Source organism: Thermothelomyces thermophilus, chromosome 1 (genome assembly GCF_000226095.1).
Source record: "Thermothelomyces thermophilus ATCC 42464 chromosome 1, complete sequence".
In the NCBI taxonomy this organism is placed as follows: domain Eukaryota; kingdom Fungi; phylum Ascomycota; class Sordariomycetes; order Sordariales; family Chaetomiaceae; genus Thermothelomyces; species Thermothelomyces thermophilus.
In genome coordinates this window covers 9772947-9799269 of record NC_016472.1, presented here as the reverse complement: position 1 = coordinate 9799269, position 26323 = coordinate 9772947, and the positions used below count along the sequence as shown (strand labels likewise).

Below are 26323 nucleotides of genomic sequence, written 5' to 3'. Positions count from 1 at the left end.
ATGATAGAGGGAGGTATGAGATAAAATACAAAGACGCGACTCTCAACACGGGCTTAGTCCCATTAAATAGGTAGGCTAGAAGATCTTGAAGCCAATGCATGCACAACGTCAGAATCAAGTAATTATTTCCTGGTCAAAAGTTCTGTTCCGCTTCTGAGTCCTGCTACTTCGTAGTTCCTCCCGAAATGTGCATTATTATGCATTCATACACAACCAGTTTCCCTACAGAGAGTACGTACCTCTCTGTAGTTAATCCGTACACTAGTTGGCTTCATATGCATGGGGGTGCGCGGCTGGGCTGAGGCGGCGTGATTACGTAACTGGCTCGGCGCGCCCCCGGCGCATTGCTCCAGTCCTATGGAATCCACTAACCTCTTTCTCGCTTCGAGACCCACCTTGAGATGCGTCGCGTTTTGTCCATGTATCGAGCGAGGAAAGTGCTATCGCCAAAACGCAAGTCGCAACTCAATCACGCCCTAGCATTATCTGCCCACCCCCCAACGATTGGCATCTGAACCGCACGCCTTCCCGTTCGGACTCAAACATACTAGTTGTGACCATTTCCCAAATCTGTCGTCAATTGCGCCAACCGTATCGCCGTGCTCCATCCATTCTCTCTCTCTCTCTCTCTCTCTCTCTCTCTAACTCACTTTCTCACCGTCGTCTCGACTCGGCGCAAAAGAGCGACCGGTATGAAATAGCGCGATACCGCCGACGCAATTTCTCGATTCGACAATGGCGGTGCGCTCCGAGTCGCAGCAGGCGATATTCTCATCTTACGCGCCTCGATTGCGCACGTACAACAATGCCCTCCTTCAGCCCCTCATCCCCGGCGCCGCCCCTTCCAACCCCCTCGCTCGCACCACTAAGCGGGGTACGACCATCATAAACTACGCCGAGGACGGATACGACGATTACGACGACGATGAGGATGACAACCGCCGCCGCCCTACCGGCCTGCGCAGCCAGCGCCGCGACGACAGCGCGAACAAGGTCGACCCCAGCGAGAAGGTCGGCAAGGACACGTCCGAGCCGGTCGAGGTGCAGGGCATCTACCGCGACTGGATGGGCAAGATGCGGCCTAACAGGTCAGATGCCCAGAACTACGTCCAGGCCTGTCTTCCTCTCACCCTGATCCCCATCCGCATCGATCTCGACATCCCCGCCTTCACGCCCCAGCCCGCACTCCCCGCGCCGGGGCCGGTCGACCTCAACCACCCCTTCTACAAGCCCCAGGAACAGACGGTACCGTACCGTCTGCGCGATACTTTCCTGTGGAATCTCCACGAGACCTTGATCACCACCGACATGTTTGCCACCCAGCTCGTCCAGGACCTCGACCTGCCCAACCGCGCCTCGACCATCGCCGAGATCAGCAAACAAATACGGACCCAGCTCGAGGAATACGCTGGCGTCGCCCTCCATCCTCTGTTTCACACCCGCACGAACCGCGCGAACAATGCCCAAGAAGCGCCCAAGGCCCCGGCCCGGCCCGGCTCCTCCACACCCGCGCCCAACCAGGCCGCCAGCCGCGCCGACACGCCGATGGGCGGCAGCACCATCCCCCCAACCCCATCCCGACTCGCCGGGGGCACGTCGACTCCGGCCGTCGTCCATACTAGCCAGGGCGAGGTGACGGCGGCGGCAACTCCATTGCCTCAGGACAGCGCGACGGCGGCGGACAACGACCCCAGCCCGGACGACACGTACCGCTGCATTATCAATCTTAACATCAACCTCTCGTCGCAGGTGTACACGGACAAGTTCGAGTGGTCGCTCCTGCACCCGCCGGGCACGGCCGAGATCTTTGCCAAGCAGACGTGCGCCGACCTGGGGCTGCACGGCGAGTGGGTCCCCGCCATGACGCACGCCATCTACGAGGCGGTGCTCAAGCTGAAGAAGGAGGCGTGCGAGGCCGGCGGTCTGGTCGCCGGCTGGGCGGCGGCCGGCGGCGGCGCGGGCGAGTTCCCCAACGACGCGGCCGTGACGGCCGGAGGCGAGGGGGCCGGGTGGCGGTACGACCCGGAGCACCTGGCCGACGAGTGGGAGCCCAAGCTGGAGACGCTGAGCAAGGAGGAGATCGAGAAGCGCGAGGGCGACCGGGAGCGGCAGATCCGGCGGCTGCGGCGCGAGACGGCGCGCTTCAGCAGCAACACGGGCATGGCCGGCGGCGTGCCCATCGGCTTCGCCTTCTCGGGCCTCATCGAGCAGGAGGAGGAGCAGCGGATGGGCCGCGGCGAGCGCAACAAGAAGAAGAAGCGCTTCCGCAGCCTGTCGCCCGCCGCCTGGCGGTCCGGAACCCCCGGCGGCCGGGGCACCCCTGCCGGCGGCGCCTCGGGCGAGGGCTACGGCGGCGGCGGATCCCTGACCGAGGCCGAGAGGTTGAACTGGCGGTGCAGCCACTGTAGGGTGTGGGGTACCAGTGTCTGGGCGGTGAGGGACGGGCCATTTGGGCCGAGGGTACGTTCTAGAGTTCATTCCTGACCCTTCCCCCCCCCCCCCCCTTTTTTTTCCCTCTCTTCTCTGTTGTCTTTTTCTTCACTCTGTTCTTTACCGTATCTTCCTTTTCATATCTTCCGTCGGTCCTTCTTGCTGTTGAGACTAACCCTTGAACCACGCACAGTCCCTCTGCAACAATTGCGGGTTCTTGTACGAGCGCGACCGAAAGCTACCCCGCGGGACCAAACTGCTACACGCCGGAGACGCCCGGCCATTCTAGGTGGGTGGTCAGGGCTCCAAGCCAGATTCGGCCGCAGCCGCAGCCGCAGCCACAGCCGCTGAGGCGGCAGCAGCAGCAGCAGATCGGCTTGTAGCAACCCCCCGCAAGTCGCGCCGGTTGGCGCGCGAACCGTCGTTCGGGGCCAGGTAACGCTACGATGGACTATGTTGGTGGTGGCTAGAGGGTTCATACCAATTTTTTTTAATCGCTTAGGACTGGCGTCATGGAAGGAAGGAGGTAAGGAAAGGGAAGGATGGGATGGCTGTTGATAGGCGCTGTGGGCGTCGTGTCTCGAAGAGATACGTCCCAGGCATGTCTGGTGTTTGTATGCTATAAGTAAACAGGGAGTGGTGGTGTACTTTCTGTATGGGCGGTCCTGGTGTTGAGACTAGTTGTTGGTTAAGGTCGCCGCGAATCAATCCATGCAGTGGCGAGCCCCCTCATGTTTACGTCCGCTACGTTGTATCCCTGGACAAGAGCCGGGTTCTGTGGTGGCCATGGGCAAGAGTTGTGAGTGGCTCATGAGTGGAAGTGTGCCAGCGCCACCCTTTTTTCGCGTTGTTCCTGTCAGCGGGCCCCAAAAACTACCTTTTTCATTTCCCGGCTCAGCCAACACCTCTTTAATTACCCAAATAACGACAGTACGAAATGCCGGGAATCGGAGAGGCTCAAGTGCCCTCTCCTGGTTCACATATCGCTCCTCACTCTAGGCCAAAGATATATGAAGGGAAGGCTGGGTCTTGATTCCAGTCGGCAGACTCGGCCGTTTCGAGCGTAGGGTTCTGAAAGTATTGGTCGAGGAGGTTCTGTGAGAATCGATTTGAGCCCCAGTGTCAGAAGTTGCTGCACGGCATCGCTTGTTGCTTTCGAGAGAGCGACAAGTCTGGTTCAAGAGAGAAACGAAAGATGAGAGAGTAGTGTGTACTCACCCAGTCTGGCGCCGTAGCGTCGTCAATGATGTCTGACATGACATCGGCGCAGGGGAGTTCTGCTCCGAAGAGAGAAGGCGGAGACGAAGACGACATGTCGGCCGTCAACGGAGGCGCAGGAGCGGCGTGGTTTGGCGTCGTCGTTGTCGTCATGGCCGCCGTGGTCCCCGACAACAGCGCTTCCGCTTTCTTCTCCGACACCTTGCGGAGCATCAGGTCCAGCGCGAAGGTGGCGGTGTGCGCCTCGGAGGAAGAGAGCATGCCCATGCCGGCGCCAGCGTCTGCGCTGGTCGCCGCCTCCGCCCAGACCTGCCTCGACGTCGAGCGCGGCGGTGCGGTCGAGGGTCGGCCGCGCGGGCGAGCGGGTGTGAGCCACAATCTTTTTGAAGACGGCCATGACGCCAGCCTTGGCGATGGGTAGACGACGGGGGTGTCGACCGAGAGGGGTCGCGAGGGGGTCAGCGTCGCCGTGTCGGCGCCAAAGTCGGAATAGTCGAGGTTGCGCGGCGGCTGGGCGTCGCAGTGCTCGGAGGGTATCATGCTGGGGAACCCCATCTGGAAGGACACCAAGGCGCCCAGCTGGAAGAGGTTGATCCACACGCGACGCCGGATCTCGCCCTCAAAGGCAGTGATGTCGGCCGTCGCGCTCGGGTCGCGGTGGTAGCCCATGCGGATGGCCAGCGAGCATCAGGGAGCGAGGGTGCTCAGGAGGCAATACTTCATTCTGGAACTCGTACGGGTGAATGATGCCTAATTAATCATATCAGATCAGGTCGAATTCATAATCATCAGGTCAGCCAGAGTTCTCGGTAGGTCTGGTCGCGATGTAACCCACCCAAGACCATGAATCGAGAGTTGAAGTACTGAGACAGCAACCTGTCGCAGGCGGGCCGGGGCGGCAGGGACCCGAGTATCTCGTTGAGGCTCGTGGCACCCAACCCCATGCTCAACCCGGAGCTGGCGTCGGGATTTCCCGAGCCAGGTTCGCAAACAGTCCCGTCTCCATCACTCTTGGGGAGACCTTGCGGCGGCAGGAAGGCCCCTTCTGGCGAGAGCTGCTTCCGAACTTCGCGGATATCGAGGAGGATCGACAGCCAGTGACTTGGGTCGACGTAGTTGACTTGGCCATCGTGCGTCTGCCGCAGCCGGGCCGCTTCCAGCTCTAGCTCTTTCAAGCTTCTTCTTCTGCTCTGGCACTCCTGACTGCCGTCATTTGGACCGGTTCCGAGGGAGGTATCAGTGTGCTTTGGTTCCTCAGGTGGGAACCTGTGTCCGTCGGTCCGCTCCCGCTGCTGAATGATGAGGTCCTTGGTCGCCAATGAAGAGACGAGGGCCTCAAGTCTCCTCAGGCGTTCTGTGAGATTCTGTGCCTTGGGGATGCTGCTGCCGTTCTCGCCACGTCGGACATTGCCCGCGTAATGGCACGACGAGGGCCTGTTTCGTCGAACACAGCTGTTGCAAGGCGAAGCTCGATTGCACCTGGACCTGCCGAATGATCGCAACGGACGTAATTATTATATCCGTCTGGCCATGTCGGAGTGTTAGTGAAAGGACGCCGCAACGAAAACGGCGTATAAGTATGAGCCGCTCTGGCACCTCACTCCCATGGCCGGGTGCGACGAGCTCATTAATCGTCGCCCCTTTCTCTCTCTCTCTCTCTCTCTCTCTCTCTCATCCCCACCCCTCTTAGTCACTCACAGGCACTTCCTTTCAAATCAGCCAGTCTGTCCCCCCGTAACCATAATAGCCGCTTTCACAGCCCTTCATAGAGCAGGCACCATTGTGACATCCAAGCTCCTCGTCAAGCTGCCCCTCCCCCGCGCCCACCCGGGGCTGCCGAGCCAGACCATCATCGTGACGGGGTCGAACACCGGCCTGGGGTTCGAGACAAGCCGCCACCTGCTGCGCCTCGGCATGGGCACGCTCATCATGGCGGTACGGAACCTGGACAAAGGCGAGCGGGCCAAAGAGGAGTTGCTGGCCTCAACCGGGCGCTAATACTCGCTCAGCAAGCGGCTGGTGCTGTACGCCATGCGTGAGCTCGCCGCCCGGTGCGACGCCTCGGCCGCTTCGGCTTCGCGCGCCGGCGACGGCGGCCCCCGCCGCCTCGTCATCTTCGACACGCCCAAACCGAGCTACTGCGTCTCCGGCCTGGAGAGGGAGACCGGCAAGTCGCTGTCCGTCAGGACATCCCAGAAGCTTCTGGCGCGCACCACCGAGGAGGGCAGTCGTACCCTCTATTATCACGGCTTGTTGGTGACGAAAGCAACGGGCAGTATTTAAACAACCGCCACGTTCAAACGTGAGCTTCCTCTTATTCTTCTCCTTTTGATGCCTTTCTTTGGTTTCCCCCATTTTCTCGTTTTTATCTTTCCCTTCTCTTTTTCCCCTCCACGTTCTGTCTAATTATTAGGTTGGTTGTTTTGTTTTCGGTCAATGAAATAATTATCGGCTCCTTTGCTCGTTTGATCGCCAGCCAACGAAGTGCTGACACCTTTGCACAGCCCTGCGTGCCACGTTACAAACGATTGGGGACGGCGGATTCAGAAAAAGTTCTTTGACGATCTCTTGTCGACATTGGAAGAGATTCAACCGGGTATTTCGTCAAATATCTAGACCGGTTTGCTCCAGGTGTGTGACGGGGAAGATGCGAAAAGAAAGTCATTAGCTTAGGGCTTGGATGGTTGCCCGAATCAAACATTGTCTGCCTCATTCACATTTTCGACTCTAACTCTGGTCGTTATTCGCTGACTTTGTGCGAGACGGGTGAGCTGCCAGACACCTAAGGCACCAAGTAATTACCTCAGGCACATCGCCCTTCTTGCTCTGCGACACGGCGGGCCATTCTCAAGACCCTCTTGTTCTTGTGCCATGTAATTAATTATCATCTATCGTCGATACAAGCTTTCGCTTTGAAAGTTTGAAGGATTTCTTTTGCCTCGGACAGGAGCCAAAGCATTACCTTAATTATAGTCCAGCAGGAGGGATAGAAGCCTGATAGCACGCGAGCGAAATGATTATGCCCGGAAGAGTGCTTAATCCAACTAGAAGTTCAACTGACTTCTCGCCCTTGGAACGTCTTGTCAGTGGGTTGTGAACCTACTCAAAAGCGCGCCAATTCCAATAAAAAGAATAACAACCTCATCCCCTGGGGAGGTCAGTTAAATACTAGGCAGCAACTGCAGAAAATGAATATGCCATATGAGTTGACTATGGTGTCTCCAAGCTGACGATTACCAGAAAATTAAATTTGCCCTCCCTTATTCATGTTCAGATAAGGTCCTCCATCGGCCGAGAAGAACCTGAAGGAACTAATAAGAGTTATATCCAGCTTCAACAACGCCGAAGGAACCAATCCTTGCACACATCCGTTAAGGAAACATCAAGACAGCAGCTCACCCCAAGATGTTGGTTGTCTCACGTAGCCGGCGTGGCGCAATCGGTTAGCGCGTCAGACTTTTAATCTGAATGTTGCGAGTTCGAGTCTCGCCGTTGGCGAAGAGGAGTGTGGTTCTTTTTTTTTTCGCTTTTCTACACTCTGGAAGTCCTCTTCCAGTTCCCTCTTGAGTAACTTCTGCATCTCATTTCATTTCCCCGCTCTTTGGCTCACTTGCTCAACGTTATTTCTTCAGCTCAACCCCCTTTTGGTCCGCGCAAAATCATGAAAGCTGCTTCGTTAAGTCCTTGATAAATATCATGTACATCCCATCGTCAAACCTGTCAATTTCGTCAATCGCTGAAACACTGCTGTTTTGCCGAGTGAAGTTACCCGATGTGCATAGATAGATACCCAATCCATAATAATCCCAGTGCGTGTCCCTATCACGTCCGTAGACGAGACAGAAAAAAAAGCGAAGGGAAAAAAAGGAGAATGGAACCGTCATGATATAATACTCGCTTTCCAGCCCATAGGTAATTACCCAAACCCAGATCCTGCAGCAAAACGTGTGTCAGTACTCACTATATATCGCACCTTCGTCGTGATGGTGTATAGTCATACCGCAATATGGGTATAGAAAAGAACGATAACCCCCACCCGGCTGACCCATGCAAAAGAAAAGAAATAACAGGACGGAAGAGAGGTTGAGCCCCCTCGGCTACTACCTCCCATTTACGAATACTCCTCTATCACTCCGTCTGGGTCTTCCTCCCTCAGACCAAGCCGCTGGATCTCCTCGTCCGTCATGATGCACTTGACTCCGACTCTCTGGACGACGCCGTCTTGGAGCTGCACGCGGAGCCCGAGCTCGCGCATTACCACCCGACGCAGCTCCTTCTTGTCTGGGTCGTTGTCGACCTTCGCGCTGGCGATTTCCTTGAGGATGTCCCAGGGCATGCCGCCGCCCGCGCACTTGCTCAGCAGGATCTTGGCCGTCTGCAGCATGCTGATGCCGGTGTCGGGCAGGCGCGGCTGGTCCCACACGCGCCGGATGAGGGCCACGGCGGGCGGGTTCGGGCAGTCCACCCCGCCGGCGGGGTCGGCACCCTTCGCGAGGAGGAGCTTAAGGATGGTTGGGTTAGGGTTCTGGCTGGCCCGGTGGACGTAAGTAAACTTAGACCGGGGCGCGATGTCGGGCAGCGCGTAGCGCGACAGCATGTCCTGGACGATGTCGACTCGGTCGTCGCGGATGGCGAGGTCGAAGGCGGTGAGGTACCTGCGCTTGACGAAGCGCCACTCATCCTCGTCCTCGTCGCCGTAGAGCTCCTGGAGGAGCTCGTCCGGGGGCACGAGGAAGGGGTCGGCGACCTCCTTCATGAGCGCCATCGCGATGCCCAGGTAGTTCTCGCTCACGGCGATTGACAGCGGCGTCCGTAGTTCCCGGTCAAAAACGTTTACCTCGGCACCCCGCTCCAGGAGGGCCTTGACTACCTCGACGTCGCCCCAGTGGCACGCGAGATGGAGGTATGTCTGGTCGCCGTGGAATCTCGGCTCGCTGATGGACACGCCGCGGCTCATGACCGCCAGGCTCAGCTCTCTGTTCTGCTGCATGATGGTCTTGAGCAGCAGCATCTCGTTGGTGTAGACGGGCCGCCCAAAGTCCATCATGCAGTTGAATGTCTCGATCTGGTTCCACGGGTCGTTCTGCTCAATGATACGACACAAGTAGTCCTTAACGTCGGCGTCCGTCACCTCGTACACCCTGTCGGCAAACTCAAGAAGGAGCTTCAATGCCTTGTAGTTCCCGCACGAGGCGCAGCTCCTAAGGGCCTCCTTAAGCTTGCCCTCGGTGAGATTGTTCCTGTTGGCCACCTTCAGCATCGCCTCGAGGACGTCGTCCTCCGCCCACCGGATGTGCTTGATGGCAGTATCGAGCGGGCTGCAGTTCGGCTCCTCCTCAATGTCCATGCGGGCGCCGTGTCGGAGCATGATGGTCGCGATCTCGGGCACTTCACCACGGTGGTCCACTCGTAACGTGACGGCGTAGCACAGGGGCGTCCGCCCGTTGCGGTCCTGCGCGTTGATCTCGGCGCCGCACTGGATGAGGGTGGCAACGGCTCGGGGCTCGGCGAGCTCGCAGGCAAGCATGAGCGGCGTCGCGCCACGGTGAGTGCGCACGTCGAACTGGGCGTTCACGTCGGCGCCGGCTTCGACCAGGGCCCTGATCAGCGTCACACGGTTCCCCTCGAATTCGTCGTGCTTGACCGGCGCGTCGTCCATGTCGAAGAACTCGGCACGCTGCAGCATGCAGTAGTACAGCGGCCGGAAGTCTCGAAAGTTAGGTATGTGGCGGTGCGGATCCGGATTCGCGCCGATGCTGACGAGCCGGTGAGCCACGGCAAAGTTGCCTCTGAAGCACGCATTCAGGAGCGGGGTGTGGCCGTAGTCGTTATGAGCTTCCAAGTCTGCGCCCAGGGCAAGGAGTTTTGTGATGGTGTCCCGGATGTCGGCCGAGTCGCGGGGGCTCCAGATCTCGGCGACGTAGTGTAGCGCCGTGTTCCCCCAGGCGTCGCGCTGGTTGGCGTCGAGATTCATGTCGTTGAGCGCCAACAGCTTGATGACGGGGATGAGGCCGTTGGCGGCGGCCGAATGGAGGGCCGTGTGATTGTGCCCTTCGGACGCGTCCAGCTCGAGCGAGGCGCCGCGGTGGATGAGCAACTCGGCGATCAGCCGCTCCTGGCTGCACATGGCGGTGTGCAGGGCGCGCCAGCGAGGCCACTCGGAGAGCCGTCGCGAGGGATGCCTCCCAGACTTGAGCGACTGGCATTCGCAGACACGGTACGAGGGTGCGTCGATGTCCGCACCGTTGTCGAGGAGCCATTCGACAATGTCCCGATGGCCGTTCTTGGCCGCGAGGTGGAGCGGGGTGCAGTACGGCTGCAGGCTGGGGTCGGGGGGTTCCTCGAACAACTCGGCGCCCGCATCGTCAGCATCGCCGTCGCCGTCGTTCTCCGTGTCGCTGGTGGCATCAGCCTCACCAGCCTTGCGCGGCAGAGGCCCCGATTCGTTCAGGTCGGCGCCAGCGGCGAGCGCGTGCTTGAGGGTGCCCAACTGTCCGTTCTCGGCGCCCCAGAAGAGGCACGAGGCGTTGGCGAGATTGACATTGTTGCGATAGATGACGGGATTGATGATGGAGTGGAACCAGCGGTTTGTGCGCCCAAGAGCGAGGCGGTCCTGGAGGTCGAGCAGCTCGTCGATAAGCAGGACGATCTCGGCTGGTAGGCCCAGGATGGGCGCCGACAGCGCTTTCTTGGTTTTGCCCTTGCAGGCCTTGCCGTCGGGCTTTTTCGTCTTCGCCTTGGCTGCCGGCTTTTTGAGCGTTCCTGTCTTTCTCTGCGAAGAAGCCATCCGGGTCGGGAGAAGGCGAGGATAGGCGATGTCGCGCGTGTTCGGACAGAAAGATAGCGATGGTTGAAGTTAGGCCGGGATTATAGCTCAGAACCCGCTGGGGCACGGGCGGGAAGCCGCGGGGCGTTTTGTGGGGGCTGCGGAGGGCGACCCAGTTGGATCAACGTCTTCTCCACCGTGGGCGGCCGACGCCTGACATGCATGCTGCACCCAGCCTCGCCCGACTTGGAGACCTCCCGGAAGCCTGGAAACGCCTTGTTTCCTTGTCAGGCCGGGCTGCAAAGGGTCTTCCTTCTTCGCCTCTTCTTGCTCGCGCAATCGGCGAGCGGTAATCGCGTCAACCCTAATGGTCGCAAGGTGATCGACCCGAATTATTCGTTTCAGATTTTTTTGCCGCCTTTATGCTGCCGCCGTGATTTTGCATGACAAGGCCGCTTATTTAGGCCGCCCCAGCGCCCGTTTTTTCGTGCCCCGCGGGCTCGCCACAGGCCTGCTAACTTCTGTGCCGCTTTGCGCGAGAGCGTTGGATCAGACGAACCAAAGAGCCGTGGGCATTGGGCTAACCAACACAACCAGATATTGTACATATCATACCTACCACGATCCTCTCCTGCTGCTACGCAACTCCCTCTCATCTGCATGTTGGTGCCTCCATTTCTGCAATATACAGCTCTGCCAAAGAACTCATTTCGGAAGATTGCCGCTGTCATGTTAGGCGGCTGCAAGGCAGCAACAAGGCCATGTGTGACCGGTCACGACCCGATATCGCGAGATGTCCTGCTTTCTGCAAAGCATCTGTGTCACCGATAATGTACAGATGAATCGATGTATCGATGTGGGGCGCCGTGATGTGGTGGACGATGTTTAGGCATTGCAGGCAACTGGAAGCCAACGATTGGGCTCTGTGGAGGCCTACGACTGCAATCCAGCCAATGCTGCTCCTTACCGGCTGGAACTCGGGAACTGGGGGGCCCTTAGTTGCAGTTTAAGGCTCCTGATGTCGGATGGCCGACACTGGCCGCCGTTGACTCGACGCTTATTAGCGAAGGAAACCTCACAGAGATGCGAGGGTACTCTTGACGCACACACGTGGAGTACGGATTACAGATTGCATACGCTTGCTTAATCACTTCCCAACTCATACTGCGTTGGGGGTTGGCTGGCCGGCACCAATCCCAGGAAATTTCGGCATGACGGCATTTGAGATCTTGTTAGAGTGCAGGCATCCGTCCCCCTTTGCTTAGATTCGTAGATCTATGCCCTTGAACATCGTCGTCAACCATTCGAACTCGCCAAGTCTGTATCAACGGAACGCCAAGATACAACTAGAGTCGTTCGGAATGGCTGGGGACAATCGAAAGGCGGTCCACATGCATCTCCGTTCATGTGAAACTCCAGGACCGGCTCAGCTTTGTTGACGGCGATGCGGAACAAGCGTGGGGAGGTGTAAGACGATAGCAACCAGTGATTCCGGGGTCTGGCGTCAAAGGGGATGCTTGATAGAGAGCTTGCACGACACCGCCAGACAATCCAGCTGTCTCATCATGGCAAGAGTGGAATCGCCCGGAGGACGTCATGTTCGGTTAAGCCAGGGTCAGGGCAACGTCGAGGGCAAGTCGCATAGCGTCGCTGAGTCTCCCACTATCTGCGAGGATTCGCAAATCCTTTGCAGTGACATCCATGTCCCGAACGCTCCTCCACACACATTCCACAATGTGGTATCAATATGCGGAATGCATTCGCCCTGGAGGTGGTATGTGTGCAAGGCAGCGCAGAGCTGAGAACTGTGAGCTAACTTCGGAGTCAAGGGCCATTGGCTAGGCATCTCTAAATCTCTGTTGAGAACATGAAGTCAACCTTGGTGCTGTAGCTGAGACAAAGCCTCGTGTGAACAGTCTAAGCAGTTGCATGGATGAGCGTAGGCTCGCTCCCAGACTTCTTAACGGCGAGGACGTCGAGTTATGCAGCAGCTACTCCATGTGCTATCTGAAAGGACACTTGTGTTCGCGTGTTCCTGTCGTCCCCTGTTTACCACTTGGCCTCCTTACTCTCGAGGAAGGCCTTGAGGATGGCGACAATCTTGTCCAACGCCTCCAAGTACTGACGCAGCTCCTCCTTAACCTTCTCCTCGTCCGATCCGAGCTTGGAGTAAAAGTCGTTGCGGTAGGGGCACGCGCTCATGGCGGCGCTGAAGACTGGCTTCACGAGGAAGCTGTGGTGCGGCTTGAGAGTGACGCCGTATGCATCGCGGAAGGAATCGGCGAGTTCTTGGTCATGCTTGGCCAGGTTCTGGCTGAGGGCGATGCAGGTAAACTCGAGGCCTCTGTAAGGTAACCGGTGTGTCAGTAAGCATGCTTCCCGTCCGGCGGGGCAAGGGGACAGCATCGCACCTGACGAGCCAGAGCAAACCCTCAGTCGCAGTGTGGGACTTGGTCTTCAACTCGTTCCTCACAAGGTCCTGGATATTCTGAGACTCGAGGGGCGCCGCAAGCTGGCGTTTCCTGATTTTCTGCGCGGAAAGGACATTAGCTCGTCGATTGGGACAAGTGAACCAGCGTCAGGGACAACCCACCTCAACGTTACCCATCATGTCCTTCTTGACCGGCGAAAAGGCAACCGAGCCTAGGAGGTCTTGCATAACATTAGCAAACTAAACACTGCTTCTCTTGGTCAGGGAGGATTAGTACCAAACATGGTGGTCAGGGACTCGGCGGCGTCGAGGAACTCGGTGGTCGAGATCGCGTTGCCATTTTCGGCGTCGATCGGCACCTTGGTGAAGGAGGCCTTGAAGGTGTCGAGGATGGTACCTCCCTCAGGAATCTGGACGGCAGCCATGGTGTTTGATGGATAGCAACGCGATGTTGTCGAGAACAGCAGGTACGTGTTGTTTTGGGGTTGAAATAGGAGGCGGTCAGCTCATGGCACACTCCACTGCTTCCGTCCCGCCCAACGAAACCCTGAAACCCGCCAACAAACAAGCGCCCCGCCGCCAGTTACCCCGCCCCCGCAGCTCGAGTACCACCATGGCTCCAAATACATCTTGTAATTGGCGTGACGTGGGGGATATGGGAACTATGAGTTTGATCGTGTAAGTACGATAAATCGTCGCTTGGATTTCCGGGTATCAATATTGTGCCACGTTGACCGAGAGCAAGTCGGGCTGGTCGGAGAGAGCATGCGAAAGTGCGGAGCGCAAATGAGATTGGAACAGTTAGTCTGGACGACGAGCGGATCCACTTGTTCAGACATGGATATCCAGTCGTCAGCTCAACCCCATCACAGCAGTCCGTGGCGGTATGGCCCAAGCTCACCTGGTTACACAGTGAATGTGCGAATTAGTCCCGTCCCTCTGCACGTGCACTTGGCAGTATCCGTATCCTCCGCACTCTGTAGTAGTCTTCGGCACGAATCATTGCAACAATAGCCCCACAAAACTTCCTTTTTGAGCGCTTGACGGTCTGAATCCTCGAGCCAGGGAGATCATCAGGTTGCCGATATAACTCGATTGAGTCACTAGATTAAAAAAACACAGCCTTTTCTGATCCGGACTCAGATCTTGGAACAACAGCCCTAAGATACCGGCTGACAGGCTCTAGGATTCGGCACCTTTTTTTTTGTCACAAAATCAAAAACCAGTATCTAACCGGGATCCCTTCCGATCCCACAATGTCAGCTAAACTAATTACATAGTACTTCGAATAATCTCGGCCGCGTGACGTCATGCACACCAGCTTCCTTCCCCAAGCCTTTTCCAGCGAACCTGTGTGAATGAAATTGCTTGTTACCCTAGCAATTCAACGTTGGTCCTAAGAAAGAGCAGAATCTCGGATATCGTACCTTTCCATCGGCGCAGGAAGCCTTGGACAACCGCCACAAGGCACGCCAGACCACCGTTCAAGACCTCGACCGAGACATCTGCACGCTACTAGTCAACATCATAAAACGTAGCTCGCGTGGCTTCTGCAGATTCATTTTCCGCTGGCCTAAGCTACCCCATAACACAGGGACATCTCGATAATAGAAGACGGAAAAAAAACCACCGAGCGGACATTGCCATAATGGAAACTAAATCAGTGCCCGGAGCCGGAGAGAGCCATAGCAAACACCATGAGCTGGGGCACAAGCTTAAGCTCCCCTTTCGCGAGCTCAAGGACAAGCTCAGTCACAGCAAGCATCTTCATGACGCCAAAGTTCACCTGATTCAGCAGAAGTAGGCGTCACAGTTCTTGTGACCGGTCGGATGCTATGCTGACACCCTGCAAGGCACAAGATCGGCAAGTTCGCAAATCTGGTGGGACTACCAACTCACAGTCCAAGCACTTGTATCTCGTTTGCGCCGGGAGCACAGCCACGTCCTGACTAATGGAATCTGTTGCCAGTTCAACCCCGAGCATCGCCATGACGAGGAGCATGAGAAGGCCTGCGATGAGAAACGCACCAAAATCGGTGAATCACACCGCTTCCAGTCGTACTTCCCCGAGCGGGACGGAAACATGGTGAAGTGGTATGTGGACGGCAGGGATTACTTCTGGGCAGTATCGGTCGCGCTGGAACAGGCAGAAGAAACCATCTACATCGCCGATTGGTGGTTGTCGCCGGAGCTATTCCTCCGCCGTCCTCCCTATTTCAACCAGGAATGGCGTCTTGACCAGGTACTCAAACGACGAGCCGAGGCCGGCGTCAAGATCTACATCATCATATACCGCGAAGTCGAGGCCGCCCTCACCTGTAACTCTGAGCACACCAAGCATGCGCTCCAGGCACTGTGCCCCGAGGGCTCGCCCGGCTTTGGCAACATCAAGGTCATGCGGCACCCAGACCATAACGTCCTTGAGAACGCCGCCGACATGACCTTTTACTGGGCTCATCAGTGCGTCGCGCCTCCTGCAGTTTTGCTTTGGACTTGCTCAGTGTTCTGCGAGGCTGGCACCCATATGTTTGAAGAAGAGAGCGATGGCTGACCTCAATTTTCCTACCGTAGCGAAAAGTTCATTGTCATCGATTACGAAATGGCCTTCATTGGCGGTCTGGATCTCTGCTTCGGTCGCTGGGACAACCACCAGCATCCGCTGTCTGATATGCACCCCGAGGGCGTGACCAACGAGTTATGGCCGGGCCAGGACTTCAACAACAACCGGGTCATGGATTTTCAGAACGTCCAGGAGTGGAAGGAGAACCAGCTGAGCAAGGAGGATACGGGCCGCATGCCGTGGCATGATGTCGCCATGGGCGTGATTGGGCCGTGTGTCTATGACATCGCCGAGCACTTCGTGCTCCGTTGGAACCATGTCAAGAGAGACAAATACAAACGGAACGAACGGTTCGAGTGGCTTGAGCTGAGGGGCCGTCAGGGTGAAGACGAGGATCTCGTCGGAGTTCAGCGGCCACGCCACCCTGTCGGCGGATACCAGCTTCATCCGCTGACTCCGCTGGAGACGAAACGAATTAACTGCGGGAGCGTTCGCGCCCAGATCGTTCGGTCCAGCGCCGACTGGTCCAGCGGCATTCTCACCGATCATTCCATCCAAAATGCCTACAGCGAACTCATCCGCAGCGCAGAGCACTACGTGTACATCGAAAACCAGTTCTTCATCACCGCGACTGGCCACCAACAAGCCCCAATCAGGAACACGATTGGCAGGGCCATGGTGGATGCGGTGCTAAGAGCTGCAAAGGAAGGCCGCAAGTTTCGCATCATTGTTCTTATTCCTGCCGTGCCAGGGTTTGCCGGCGACCTGCGAGAGGACGCAGCCATAGGCACGCGAGTCATCATGGACTACCAGTACAAGTCGATATGCAGGGGCGAGCACAGTATTTTCGGCCAGATCAAAAAGGAGGGCGTCGACCCAACCAAGTACATCTTTTTCTTCAACCTTCGGAGCTACGACCGCCTCAACCGGACGTCGGCCGTCAAGAAACAAGAGGAAGCATCAGGGGTCAAATACCGCGACGTCCAACGTGCACATGCAGAGGAGGTCATGGGCGAGGGCATTCACGGCACCATCGACGCCGAAGGTGGCCGCGATTCACACATGGGCGAGAGGCGAGAGCAAGGCCCGCAACGGGGCACTGTCCACGGGGAACTGAGAGACAACCTCGAGGAGGAGCGCCGGCCGGACGATGTCGTCCGCAAGATGGACGCCAGGCGAAGGTTCGAAGGCGCCGCTGACGGGGAAAAGTCCAAAGTAAACCAGGTTGCCAGCGTTGCCCGCCACGCCATGGCCGGTCAAGGACCCGTCTCCGAAGTGCCTTGGGAGGGCGAGGAGGATGACGAGGTGAATCACTGGATCCAGGAGGAGCTGTACATCCATGCAAAGCTTCTCATCGTTGATGATCGCATCGTCGTCTGCGGGTCGAGCAACCTGAACGACCGCAGTCAGCTGGGATACCACGACAGCGAGCTCAGCATTGTCATGGAGGACACCCGCCGCTTCCAGTCGACCATGGACGGGCAGCCTTTCGAGGCTGGGTGGCATGCGGCCACGCTGCGGCGGTATCTTTGGCGGGAACATCTCGGGCTGCTCCCACCGCAAGAACTTGACGCCAGCAACGACCCCAACGCCCAGCCGCCGAGTGATGACTCGCCGAACGATGCCTGGGACCGGGACGACTCGTGGAAGTTTGTCGAGGACCCGCTGAGTGACGAGCTCTGGGACATGTGGACCGGGAGAGCGACGAAGAACACCGAGTTGTTCAGGCAGCTGTTTCATGCCGACCCAGATGACCATGGTGAGCCCCGCTCTTCTTCTTCTTCTTCTTCTTCTTCTTCCTCCGGCACCCACGAGGCACTGACGCTAGATAGTCAAAACTTTTGACGACTACAACGGCTTCTTGCCGCCCAAGGGCGTCAAGGCAGGCCACGTGTTTGATCGCATGTTTCCGGCGCACGAAGTGAGGCAGAAGCTGGATCAAGTTAAGGGGCATCTGGTTTGGATGCCATTGCAATTTCTCAGGGACGCCGAGATGGCGGAAAGGGGATTTCAGGTTAACCAGTGGACTGAGAGCGTCTACACCTAAGTGACAACGAGCCAGACGTCATGGGGATCGGCACTCGTTGATGAGGAGATTGCAGTTCACTTTTGTCGAAAAGCAAAAGCGACGCCGCAATTGCCCGCCAGCAATTGCACCTAAGTACGGAGTACTCCGTAGGTATTCTGACAACTTGGATCACGCGCCGTAACCAGCGCTCTCAAAAACACAAATATATTCAACGCAAGCAAGTCAAATCAACGCAAATCCAACGCATATACGACCAGCTGCTTAGTCAGAAAAACGCAATTCGAAGACTTCGAATTCGAGTTATTGCATTTTTGAGCGTTTTGGCGGCTGGTTGTAAGATTTGATGGATAGCTCAGGGGCGCTGGGCTCGGAAAGTCAGGGGTTCTGTACTGGGTTAGGGTTATATATGGGCACTTGAATACATTTGAGCAAGTGCAAGTCGACGCAAATATCGGTCATGTATACCCGGTGGTTAGTGCTGACTAATTTAGCTAAAGCAAAGCAAATATCGCTTCAAATTTGCGTTGTTTGCGTTGTTGAGAGCGCAGGCCCTAACCGCAACAATCCCTCTTCACATATACGTACGTATATACTCGGTACATAATTACGTGTGCAACTACCCTATGCTCTCCCTTATTAGCATCACCACGTACTTGTTCACATCGTGGATGTCTGTAATTACTTGTAATCCGTAGATCGCGGGTCCAGCGCAGGGCAGACGTGAAACCACTCACCGCATCCGCCTTCGGCCCTGCCGCTGATCGTTTACACGATTGGCATCACCAACAAATCAGATGTCTTATAGGGCAGCTCAGCTCATCTGGGAATCCCGAGTTTACGTAATTACGGCAAGTCTGTAAGCAGCCGTTCCGAGACAGAAACCGGTGAGACAACGTCCACCCAATCAAAAGACATGTCTTGTGATCGTGGAGCGACATGTCTCTTCACCTCACTACGTGGAGTGCAGTTAGGGCGGTTGTCGATACTCCCGGAGAAGGGGCGAGGACATGGAAAGGGATCTGCCAGCCGAAGCAGAGAATGGAGATAAAAAGGTCGGTCTGTAACCAGCGAGCCAGCACCGTGGTTGTGATAACCCGTCAGAGTTGTTCCCCGTTTCCCGTTCGTTTCTCGGCTGCTCGACTCTCCTTGCCAACAATCATCACCCTAGGCAGACAAGACAAGAAACGAAAAAAAAAAAAATAGTCTGAAGCAATTATACCACGATGAGCCCCTCCGCCGCCGTCCTCCCCCGCGCGCTCTTCACAAACTTCCTCCTCCTCCTCTCCCTCCTTCTCGCCTCCCCGACGTCCGCGTTGAGGAACTCATCCTGCGGCGTCGTCAACACGCCGCGCTACTGCCGGGGGACCGACTACAACGAGTCCCTCGCCAACACCTACCTCTGCGGCGACCGCCGCCTGGGGCCGACGCAGCTCCCCTCGGCCTGGGAAGACTTCACGGCGGCGCCCATCCTGGCGGCGATCGTGTTCGGGTACGACCGCCTCGGCGGGCTGTGTCCGGGCGACTTCCTGGCGCGGTGGACTCGCGACGACGACGGGAGGTATAAGTACCCGGAAGAGACCCAGGGGTTCCTGCCCAGCGGCGACGGGACCGGCCCGCTGATCTGGGGCAACGTCACGCTCCCCGTGGGCACGCTGATCGACCGGTTCGGAGGCGAGAGCGGGAACTATACGAGCCCCGCGGGCACGCCGTACGCGCTGAGGGCACTGCCGCCTTCCAACCTCGTCGAGACGACGACCGAGTAGGTGCTGCCCTTTTTGATTATTTTGTTCTTTTCTTCGTTTTGTTTTCTTGTTTTTTGTTTTAGCAGTTCTCGACTGTTGGATGGCGGTCATATAAGAGGGGAAAGATAGTAAGTTAACTGTCCTGCCGTGGTACATAGTTACCCCTACAACTACCACGTTTACAGCGTGGCCGAGCCGCTAACGGTGCTGGCCGGGCCTATCCAGCCCTGGTTCGGACAGCCGGGAACCGGGGTGCAGTACGAACTGTACTCGGCTGTCTCGGTTCTGATCAGAGAAGGGTCTCTGAGGAGGGAGGACCCGTCGGTGCTGCTTCCTTAGTGCCTTTGATCGATGTGCTCAAGTTGAGAGAATCTAGGCCACGTACCAGCCATCTCTGCCTCATTTTCTTTTGATTTTATTGTTAACTATTTTATTCTATGATGTTATGTTACTAGACCTTGCACTCAAATTGTTACAGCATTTGGCTGTCTATAGGTCAGAGCTAACTGACCTACCAACAGGGATAACGAGCCAGGGTCAACATGTATTTAGACAGCTTCTCTGAGTACCTCTAGCACTTAGAACAATCAACGCTTTTATCACCTACTTCTACAGACCGTAACAGTTAGTCTAGGAGTGCCGCCTACGGCGCGAATACCGCTATGGTGTTATACCTTTATAGCCTCTCTAAGCTATACTAATTATAGCCACCGAGCTGTAGCAAGTAGTGCCTATTACCGGTTCGAATCTACGATCTCGTTGCTAATCGTAAGCGTTCGAACGCCGTAGGAGACTATTTACCTAGATAAGTAACTATATCCCTCTGCTTAAGCAGATGCCTAAACGGTTAGATACGATGGTAATAGTAACTCTGTCAAGATCTAATAAACAAGCCTAAACTACAATAAGTGCATTAGACTTACCGCTTTGTCATTAGAAATGCCTACTGGTATTAGGTTTAAAGGCTTATTCTAATAGAACTTCGAATCCTCAAGCTAGTAGTATCTCTTAAAGAGGCTAACTAGTATTTAACTTATATATTATTATTATTAGTCCTATGCTATTATACTAATAAGTATATTAGAGCCTCTCTAGTTATATATAAAGGAAACTATACCTAATAGGCCGGATAAAAACCTCTATCCCCCCTTTAACGCCTGATCCCGAATACTAATACACTATAAAGAAAAGGAGAAATGGCTAGAATGGCCCTAAAGAGGCCTTCCTTCCCGGTCTAGCCTTCTTACAAGGCGGTATTCCGGGAGCCTCCCTAGATCTATTAGCTACCGTAGAACCCTCCTTACCAAACGATGGTTACAGGCCCCTATACCCCGTAAAACGAGGTCTAGGTCCCTTTGCGACTGTATTTCCTAGGATTCCTACGTTTGGCTTCTTAGTAGGTTCGGGTACTGTACGACTAGGTACTCTATAGTGTCCCTCCCCTAGCTATAGGTATAGTAAGGGGTACTAACCCCCGGGACTTGAACCCTAAAAAGGAAGTCATAGAGGCTAATAGCCCCTATACGGGCCTGTACTAGTAGGGAGCTCTAGGCCTTCGTTAGGCCTAGTGCCTTTATAGGCCTTCCCTTGTAAAAACTAGGCGCAGGGGGTCCTTATCTAACATATGCTATATCCTCCTACCGGCTTGGTCGGCCCTCTAATGGTTGCTCTAGCTAGCTAGCACGGCTAGTTCCGTAGCCTGTGGCCTTCTTTGTAGGGTCTGTAGGGGGGGTTAACCCCCTCTATAGCCCTCTTAAACCTACTACCGGACCGTTGACCTTGCTACTTCTAGGGCTATAGGCTTCGGCTCCTAGCCCCTTGCCCTAGCCCTTCTCTTCCGGAACCTCTGGCTTAGCCTATTATAGGCCTGTTAGATAAGGGCCCTCGTAGGGACCTAGGAGGCCCCTAGACCTGCCCCGGTCTATAAGAGCGGTTGGTCGAGTTTGGCTTCGAAGTTAGCTAGCCTCTTGTTAAGATAGAGGTCAAGGGGTGGTACCTAGGCTTCTGTTTCGAGGCACTAGATAGGGGTGGCCTTATAGGCCCTGGTAACTACTCGAAGGGCCCTATGTTAGGCCTTCGATAGTTCCCTAGCAGGGCCTTCTAGCTTGCCCCCTGGCTTAGTAGGCTTGTGAAAGTTTGAGGCCCTATAAGCTAGGGCGCTATAGATATACTTAATATAGACCTTATAGGCCTATAGGAGGCTAGGGCCCTAGGTCTTTATAGCAAGCCTGGTTAGGGCAAACTCCTAGGTTTCTAGCTTTTTAGCTACCTTTATATAATAGGGGCCTTACTATAGCCTCTAGTCTAGCCAGACCCTAAGGAATCTAGCCGACTTTAATAGGGCTATAGTAGTAGTACCCCCTCCGGGCTATAGGAGCTCTAGCGGTCATGACTACTGTTTTCGGCCCCTATTAAAGTAGATAAGCTCGCACTTTTCTAAGGTAAAAGCTATACCCTAGGTCTTTGCCTACTAGAGGTAGGCCTTCCAGGCCCTCTATAGCTAACCGTTATAGGCCTCCTTAGCCCTCCTAAAGGCTAGGAGATTAGTATCATTAGCGAAGTCTATCAAACTAACTGTAGGGCTAGCCTAGTAAATGGCCTGGTAAAGGGAGGCTATATAGAGGATAAATAGTATAGGAGAGAGGGGTAACCCTTATAGGACCCTAGCCCTTATTACTATATCCTCCGTTTCCTGGTTATCGAAGTAAAGGATAGCTACCCTATCCTATAGCCACTCCCTAACCTAGACTACTAACCACCTTGGGAAGCCCTGGCTCTATAAAGTGGCTAGTAGCCAGGTATGGTTAATGGTATCGAAAGCCCCTAAGATATCAAGCTATAGGAGGGAGGCAGCCGCCTTGTACCTCTAGGCCTCCTAGACCTGAGCCGTAATAAGCCAGATGGCTAGTTCTATAGACCTATATTCCCGGTTACCTATCTATTCGGCCGGTAGAAGCCTATAGGCCTCTGTAACGGCCATTACCTTCCTAGCGACTATAGCCTCTAGCACCTTGCCTACTATTAGTAGGAGCGCTATAGGCCTATAGCTACCTAGGGTAAAGTAGGCCTATAGGGGTTTGCTAGGCTTACAAAGGACCACTGTCTTAGCCCTTTTAAACCAGGCTAGGAAATAGCCGAGCCGTAGGCTTTCTAAGGCTAGTATAGCTAGTATCCGGTAGAGTGGCTACCTATAGGCCTTTAATAGACCTATAGGGAGGAGGTCCTCCCTTAGGGCTTTCTATAGGGCCGCCCTAGCTAGTACTATCTTAACTTTGCCTACTGTAACCTCTTGGCTTATTTCGAACTTCGGCTCCTAGTAGTCATTTAGATCCAGGTCGTTAATATCTAACAGGTCTGCTTCTAGGTTCGGAAAGAACCTATCGGCCAATACTCTAGCCTTCTATTAGTAGGTTATAAGCCCTCCTTCGAAGGCCGGGAGCTTTAGAAGGTCGACCGGTAGGTAGCTTTATAGCCTTACCTACCGCTCTAGTCTCTATAATAGGTCTAGCCGGTTGGTTGCCTCCTATAATATAGCCTTCTAGCTCTTAGTCTTTATAGCTATAATAGTCTTAGCCTAGTCCTATAGGGCCTGCCGAAGTGCTTCCTATATATAGGGGTTTAGGGTGCCCCTATAGGCCCTCTCTATCTCCTTAGCCCTCTTCCGGGCCTCTCGAACCTCCTTTGTCTACTACCAAGCTCGTTTGCTACCTATACTAGCCTTCTTTGCCAGGGCCGAGACCGTAGCTACCTCTTCAAAGGCCTTTATAAGCCTATTAAAGGCCTGTAAAAGCTCCTCTAGGCCCTAGAAGATAGGCCCGGCCTAGGCCGATACCTATCTACTAAGCCGGAGTAGGAGGTAGGCCGCCTCGGCCTGTACGACCTCCTTGTCTAGGCTCTTCTAGTCCTACCCTTTACTAGCTGGTACGGGCCCGTTAGGCTCCTAGAGGGAGACATTTAGGGCCTATAGGTAGTAATCGGATTTCCTACGTTCTACGATATCCCTATAGGTTGCTTCTAGCCCGGCCAAGACCTAGAATAGGTCTATCGTAGAAGGCCGGCCGTACTAGTCCCCTTAGGGGGCCCTAGTAACCTAGCCGTAGGGTGTATATAGGTCGAGGTCCTATTAGTCCGTAAGGCTAAGGAGGTCTCTAGCCCCCGGGCTAAGCCTATTAAATAGGTCCTAGACCAGGTGGTAGAGGTTAAAGTCACCTGTAAGAACTAGGGGGTAGGTTGGCCAAGGTAGGGCTAGCAGGTCCTATAAGAGGGCCTGCTCTCCCTTGTTATTATAGACTGACTAGAGCTTAAACCCCTTCTCTCCTAGGGCCGGAAAGGTTACCTTATACCAGTTCTCCTTTGCCGAATAGTCCTACTAGCTAACCGGGAAGCGCTTAGCCACTAGAATAGCTGCCTTGCCCTTAGGCTTATAAACTAGGTAGTATTTCGAAGCCTAGGGGTAGTATGTTAACCCTGTAAACCGGTTAATCTATAGTTCCTAGATAGCTAGTAGGTTGTATTTGGCCTCTTCTAGTAAGACCTCGAAGGCCTATTTATTGCCTTAGGTATTCTACTAAAGGATCTTAATTTGCATTTGAGGTAGCTAAGGCAGAGGACGAAGGCACGGTGGTAGTAGTAGGCTCTATAGCCATTACCCCCTTGGCCGGCTGTAAGAGGGAGGGGGTTCCGGGCTATAGAAAGGAGATATAGGTCTGTCGGGCATCGAACAAGGTACTCCTAGCCGCCTGTTAGGCTAGGGTAGGCCTCCTATAGGGGCGTTTAGCCCTGGTTTAGTAGTAGTCGTCATCCTCTAGCTGGCTGTTAAACTTAAAGGCTACCTTCTAGTGTGGTTACTCTAGTGGTTAGAAGGTCCGGGGTCTATATTGATAGGCCTCCTTAGCTTTCTCCTAGGCTTTGACTTTCTTTAGATAGCCCCTATACTAGGCTATATAGGGGCCCCTATAGGCCATATACCTATAAGGGAGTTAGTTAGAGTAGGTAGGGCACTAGGCCTCTCTAGTCTTCCCCCCCTCCCTATAGGCCTTTACGCTATAACGGCTATAACGGGCCGGCCGCTAGTAGTACCACTAGATATAGCCAAAGCTCTAATACCTATAGCATTGCCTTGGCTCTAGAGTATCCTAGTAGGGCTTGTAGTCTAGTACCTAGGTATCTTAGACTACGCCTTTATTATAGGCCTTCTAGGCCTCCTCAAGGTCCTATAAGCCTAGGAGTACTGTGGCCTACTTCCTCTATAGGCTCTTTAGCAGCCGGAACTTGACCGTTTCGATTAAGTGTAGGCCTATAGCCCCCTTAAAGTCTTGTTTGCTAACTCCCTTTAGCTCTTCCTTCTAGACTCCCTTAGCTAGGACTATATAGGCCCTACCGACCTCCCTAGCCTCCTCTCCAAAGGCTATAGCTACCTATCGCTCATTAGCTAAATACCAATCCTTAATGGCCTTATCCTTAAAGACTACTACTATATCTCTACTTAGGAGCTTCCTAGCCACGACAGCTCCCTAGCGGCTAGAAGCCCTGTTAACTGCTTAGACTATTTCGGCCAGGGTTCGGGCTTTAAGGTCCTTCTATAGGCTCGCGTTCCGTATTGTAACCTCCCGCGAGGCCTGTAACGGTACTGCCTTAGCCGACGGTAGGCCTCCTTAGGGGCCTATTACCCCCTGTTACGGCCCTACGGCTACCTGTACCTAGGTGGGGCAGGGAGTAGCCTTAAGGGCTTCTTTAAGCCCCTTTTTGACTTCTTCGGCCATAAGTTCCTATAGGTTCGGAACCGGGCCTATAATAGTGGTTATAAGGCTCTATAAGAGCCTGTTAGCAAGGTCCTATACCTTACCCTATTTAGGGCTTAGTACAAGGTTGACTAGTTACGTAATAAGACCCTTTAGCTCCTTAATATCCGGGGTAGGGTAGGCCTATAGTAGGCCCCCCTTTGATTGGTTCGAAGCTATAGGCCTCCCTACTTAGTAGCTTAGCGTTAGGCCTTAAATTGACGTTATGTTCAGGGGCGCTAGGTAGTCTGTACGGTGAAAATTTTGACGGGCGTGCGAGGTGCGGTCGGATTACGGCCGGGTCCGGTTCTTACGCCTGCGATGCCTGTTGCACACCCGCAACGGCTCGCGCGTAGTTGAAAGTGGTGCCGTTAGATAGCGTTTTTCGAGAGCTTTCCAGCGATAGTAGTTTCGTATGTTTTGGTAGGGTATTCGCAAAGATGCAAGAGAAGGGGTTTTTTTATTCCTAGTAACTTTTTAACTTATATATAGGACTTTAACGATTACCTAATTAATAAAGATTACCTAGAGTTATAGAATCTTAATAAGTATATACCAAAGAGACTTATAAACTATTTTATTAAGTGCCTTCTCTAGCTTTTAGATTAGGTGTTTATTGTATTATTATTATTATTAGAAGTAAGAACTATATTAGAAATATAAGTTTAGGAGGAATCCTAACTTAGGGGACCTTTAGAGACCTTAAAAATGCTAAGTCTTAATAGCCTAGCTTAATGATTTACTATACTACTAGAGACGGCCTTATAAAGGATAACTTTACCTATTAGCCTATTAGAGCTATTAGAGATATTAAGGCCTAAGTTAAATCTAGTAAGTCTAAATTAATAGGGTAATTAGGTATTAAGTAGATCTATTAGAATTACCTGAATTATAATTATAACTAATATATTAAAGGAACTTCTAGAAAGGGAAAAACCTTAATAGGGGTCTTCTTAAACCCTTTAGCTAACGGCCTATCTAATAAAAGGATTACTAATAATAATACTAATATTAGTAGGGAATATCTTAACTAGAGGGTATACTCCCTTCTTACTATTAGATTTGACTAAGGTGTTATAAGCCAACTATATACCGCGACCCGGTGGGGTGCAGCAGGCCAAATGAGCCACTAATCAAGAAGGGCACGAAGCGAGGCTGACACAGATCGCTAGGGAGCGCAGGCTACCACAAGCGAACAATTGCCAAAAGGGGAAAGATAACAGAGGATAGCTAGCTACTAAAGGCAATCCAAGGACAGGATCAAAGAAGGCTATAAGCGATTAGGAAGAGTATATATATATATAAATAGTTACTCGTTATAGTAGACTCTAGGAGTTTACTAGTAGTAATAATTACAATCACAGTAC

The 26323-nt window shown here is 54.2% G+C and overlaps 7 protein-coding genes and 1 non-coding gene across 8 annotated transcripts; 5 read left to right on the top strand and 3 right to left on the bottom strand.

Annotated features, from left to right (window-relative positions):
- Window positions 1–524: 524 nt before the first annotated feature.
- On the top strand, window positions 525–3161 carry MYCTH_59388 (uncharacterized protein). Its single transcript, XM_003660749.1, has 3 exons — window positions 525–1983; window positions 2050–2460; window positions 2624–3161. The coding sequence occupies exons 1-3, from the start codon at window positions 736–738 to the stop codon at window positions 2717–2719; spliced, it is 1755 nt and encodes a 584-aa protein (XP_003660797.1). The 5' UTR covers window positions 525–735; the 3' UTR covers window positions 2720–3161.
- Window positions 3162–3420: 259 nt separating this feature from the next.
- On the bottom strand, window positions 3421–5276 carry MYCTH_2108176 (uncharacterized protein; the record flags this gene model as incomplete). The annotated part of the gene is made up of 6 exons (XM_003660748.1): window positions 3421–3525; window positions 3649–4294; window positions 4386–4398; window positions 4484–5082; window positions 5156–5172; window positions 5250–5276. 6 exons carry the CDS (start codon window positions 5274–5276, stop codon window positions 3421–3423), a joined length of 1407 nt encoding a protein of 468 aa, XP_003660796.1.
- Window positions 5277–5679: 403 nt separating this feature from the next.
- Window positions 5680–6264, top strand: MYCTH_2124493 (uncharacterized protein; the record flags this gene model as incomplete). The annotated part of the gene is made up of 2 exons (XM_003660747.1): window positions 5680–5900; window positions 6153–6264. The coding sequence occupies 2 exons, from the start codon at window positions 5680–5682 to the stop codon at window positions 6262–6264; spliced, it is 333 nt and encodes a 110-aa protein (XP_003660795.1).
- A 791-nt stretch (window positions 6265–7055) lies between these two features.
- Window positions 7056–10508, bottom strand: MYCTH_2299512 (uncharacterized protein). The gene is made up of 3 exons (XM_003660746.1): window positions 7753–10508; window positions 7439–7581; window positions 7056–7365 (listed from the first exon to the last, which is right to left on the bottom strand). The coding sequence occupies exon 1, from the start codon at window positions 10433–10435 to the stop codon at window positions 7760–7762; it is 2676 nt and encodes an 891-aa protein (XP_003660794.1). The 5' UTR covers window positions 10436–10508; the 3' UTR covers window positions 7056–7365; window positions 7439–7581; window positions 7753–7759.
- MYCTH_t26 lies at window positions 7073–7146 on the top strand. The gene has a single exon. It is a non-coding gene; the product is annotated as a tRNA-Lys (tRNA).
- Window positions 10509–12239: 1731 nt separating the features above from the next.
- Window positions 12240–13555, bottom strand: MYCTH_2142599 (uncharacterized protein). Its single transcript, XM_003660745.1, has 4 exons — window positions 13123–13555; window positions 13008–13066; window positions 12826–12944; window positions 12240–12758 (listed from the first exon to the last, which is right to left on the bottom strand). The coding sequence occupies exons 1-4, from the start codon at window positions 13268–13270 to the stop codon at window positions 12464–12466; spliced, it is 621 nt and encodes a 206-aa protein (XP_003660793.1). The 5' UTR covers window positions 13271–13555; the 3' UTR covers window positions 12240–12463.
- A 586-nt stretch (window positions 13556–14141) lies between these two features.
- On the top strand, window positions 14142–17740 carry MYCTH_2299507 (uncharacterized protein). The gene is made up of 4 exons (XM_003660744.1): window positions 14142–14645; window positions 14699–14726; window positions 14815–15305; window positions 15417–17740. Exons 1-4 carry the CDS (start codon window positions 14494–14496, stop codon window positions 17248–17250), a joined length of 2505 nt encoding a protein of 834 aa, XP_003660792.1. The 5' UTR covers window positions 14142–14493; the 3' UTR covers window positions 17251–17740.
- A 917-nt stretch (window positions 17741–18657) lies between these two features.
- MYCTH_73480 (uncharacterized protein) lies at window positions 18658–19781 on the top strand (the record flags this gene model as incomplete). The annotated part of the gene is made up of 2 exons (XM_003660743.1): window positions 18658–19193; window positions 19335–19781. 2 exons carry the CDS (start codon window positions 18658–18660, stop codon window positions 19513–19515), a joined length of 717 nt encoding a protein of 238 aa, XP_003660791.1. The 3' UTR covers window positions 19516–19781.
- Window positions 19782–26323: the final 6542 nt, after the last annotated feature.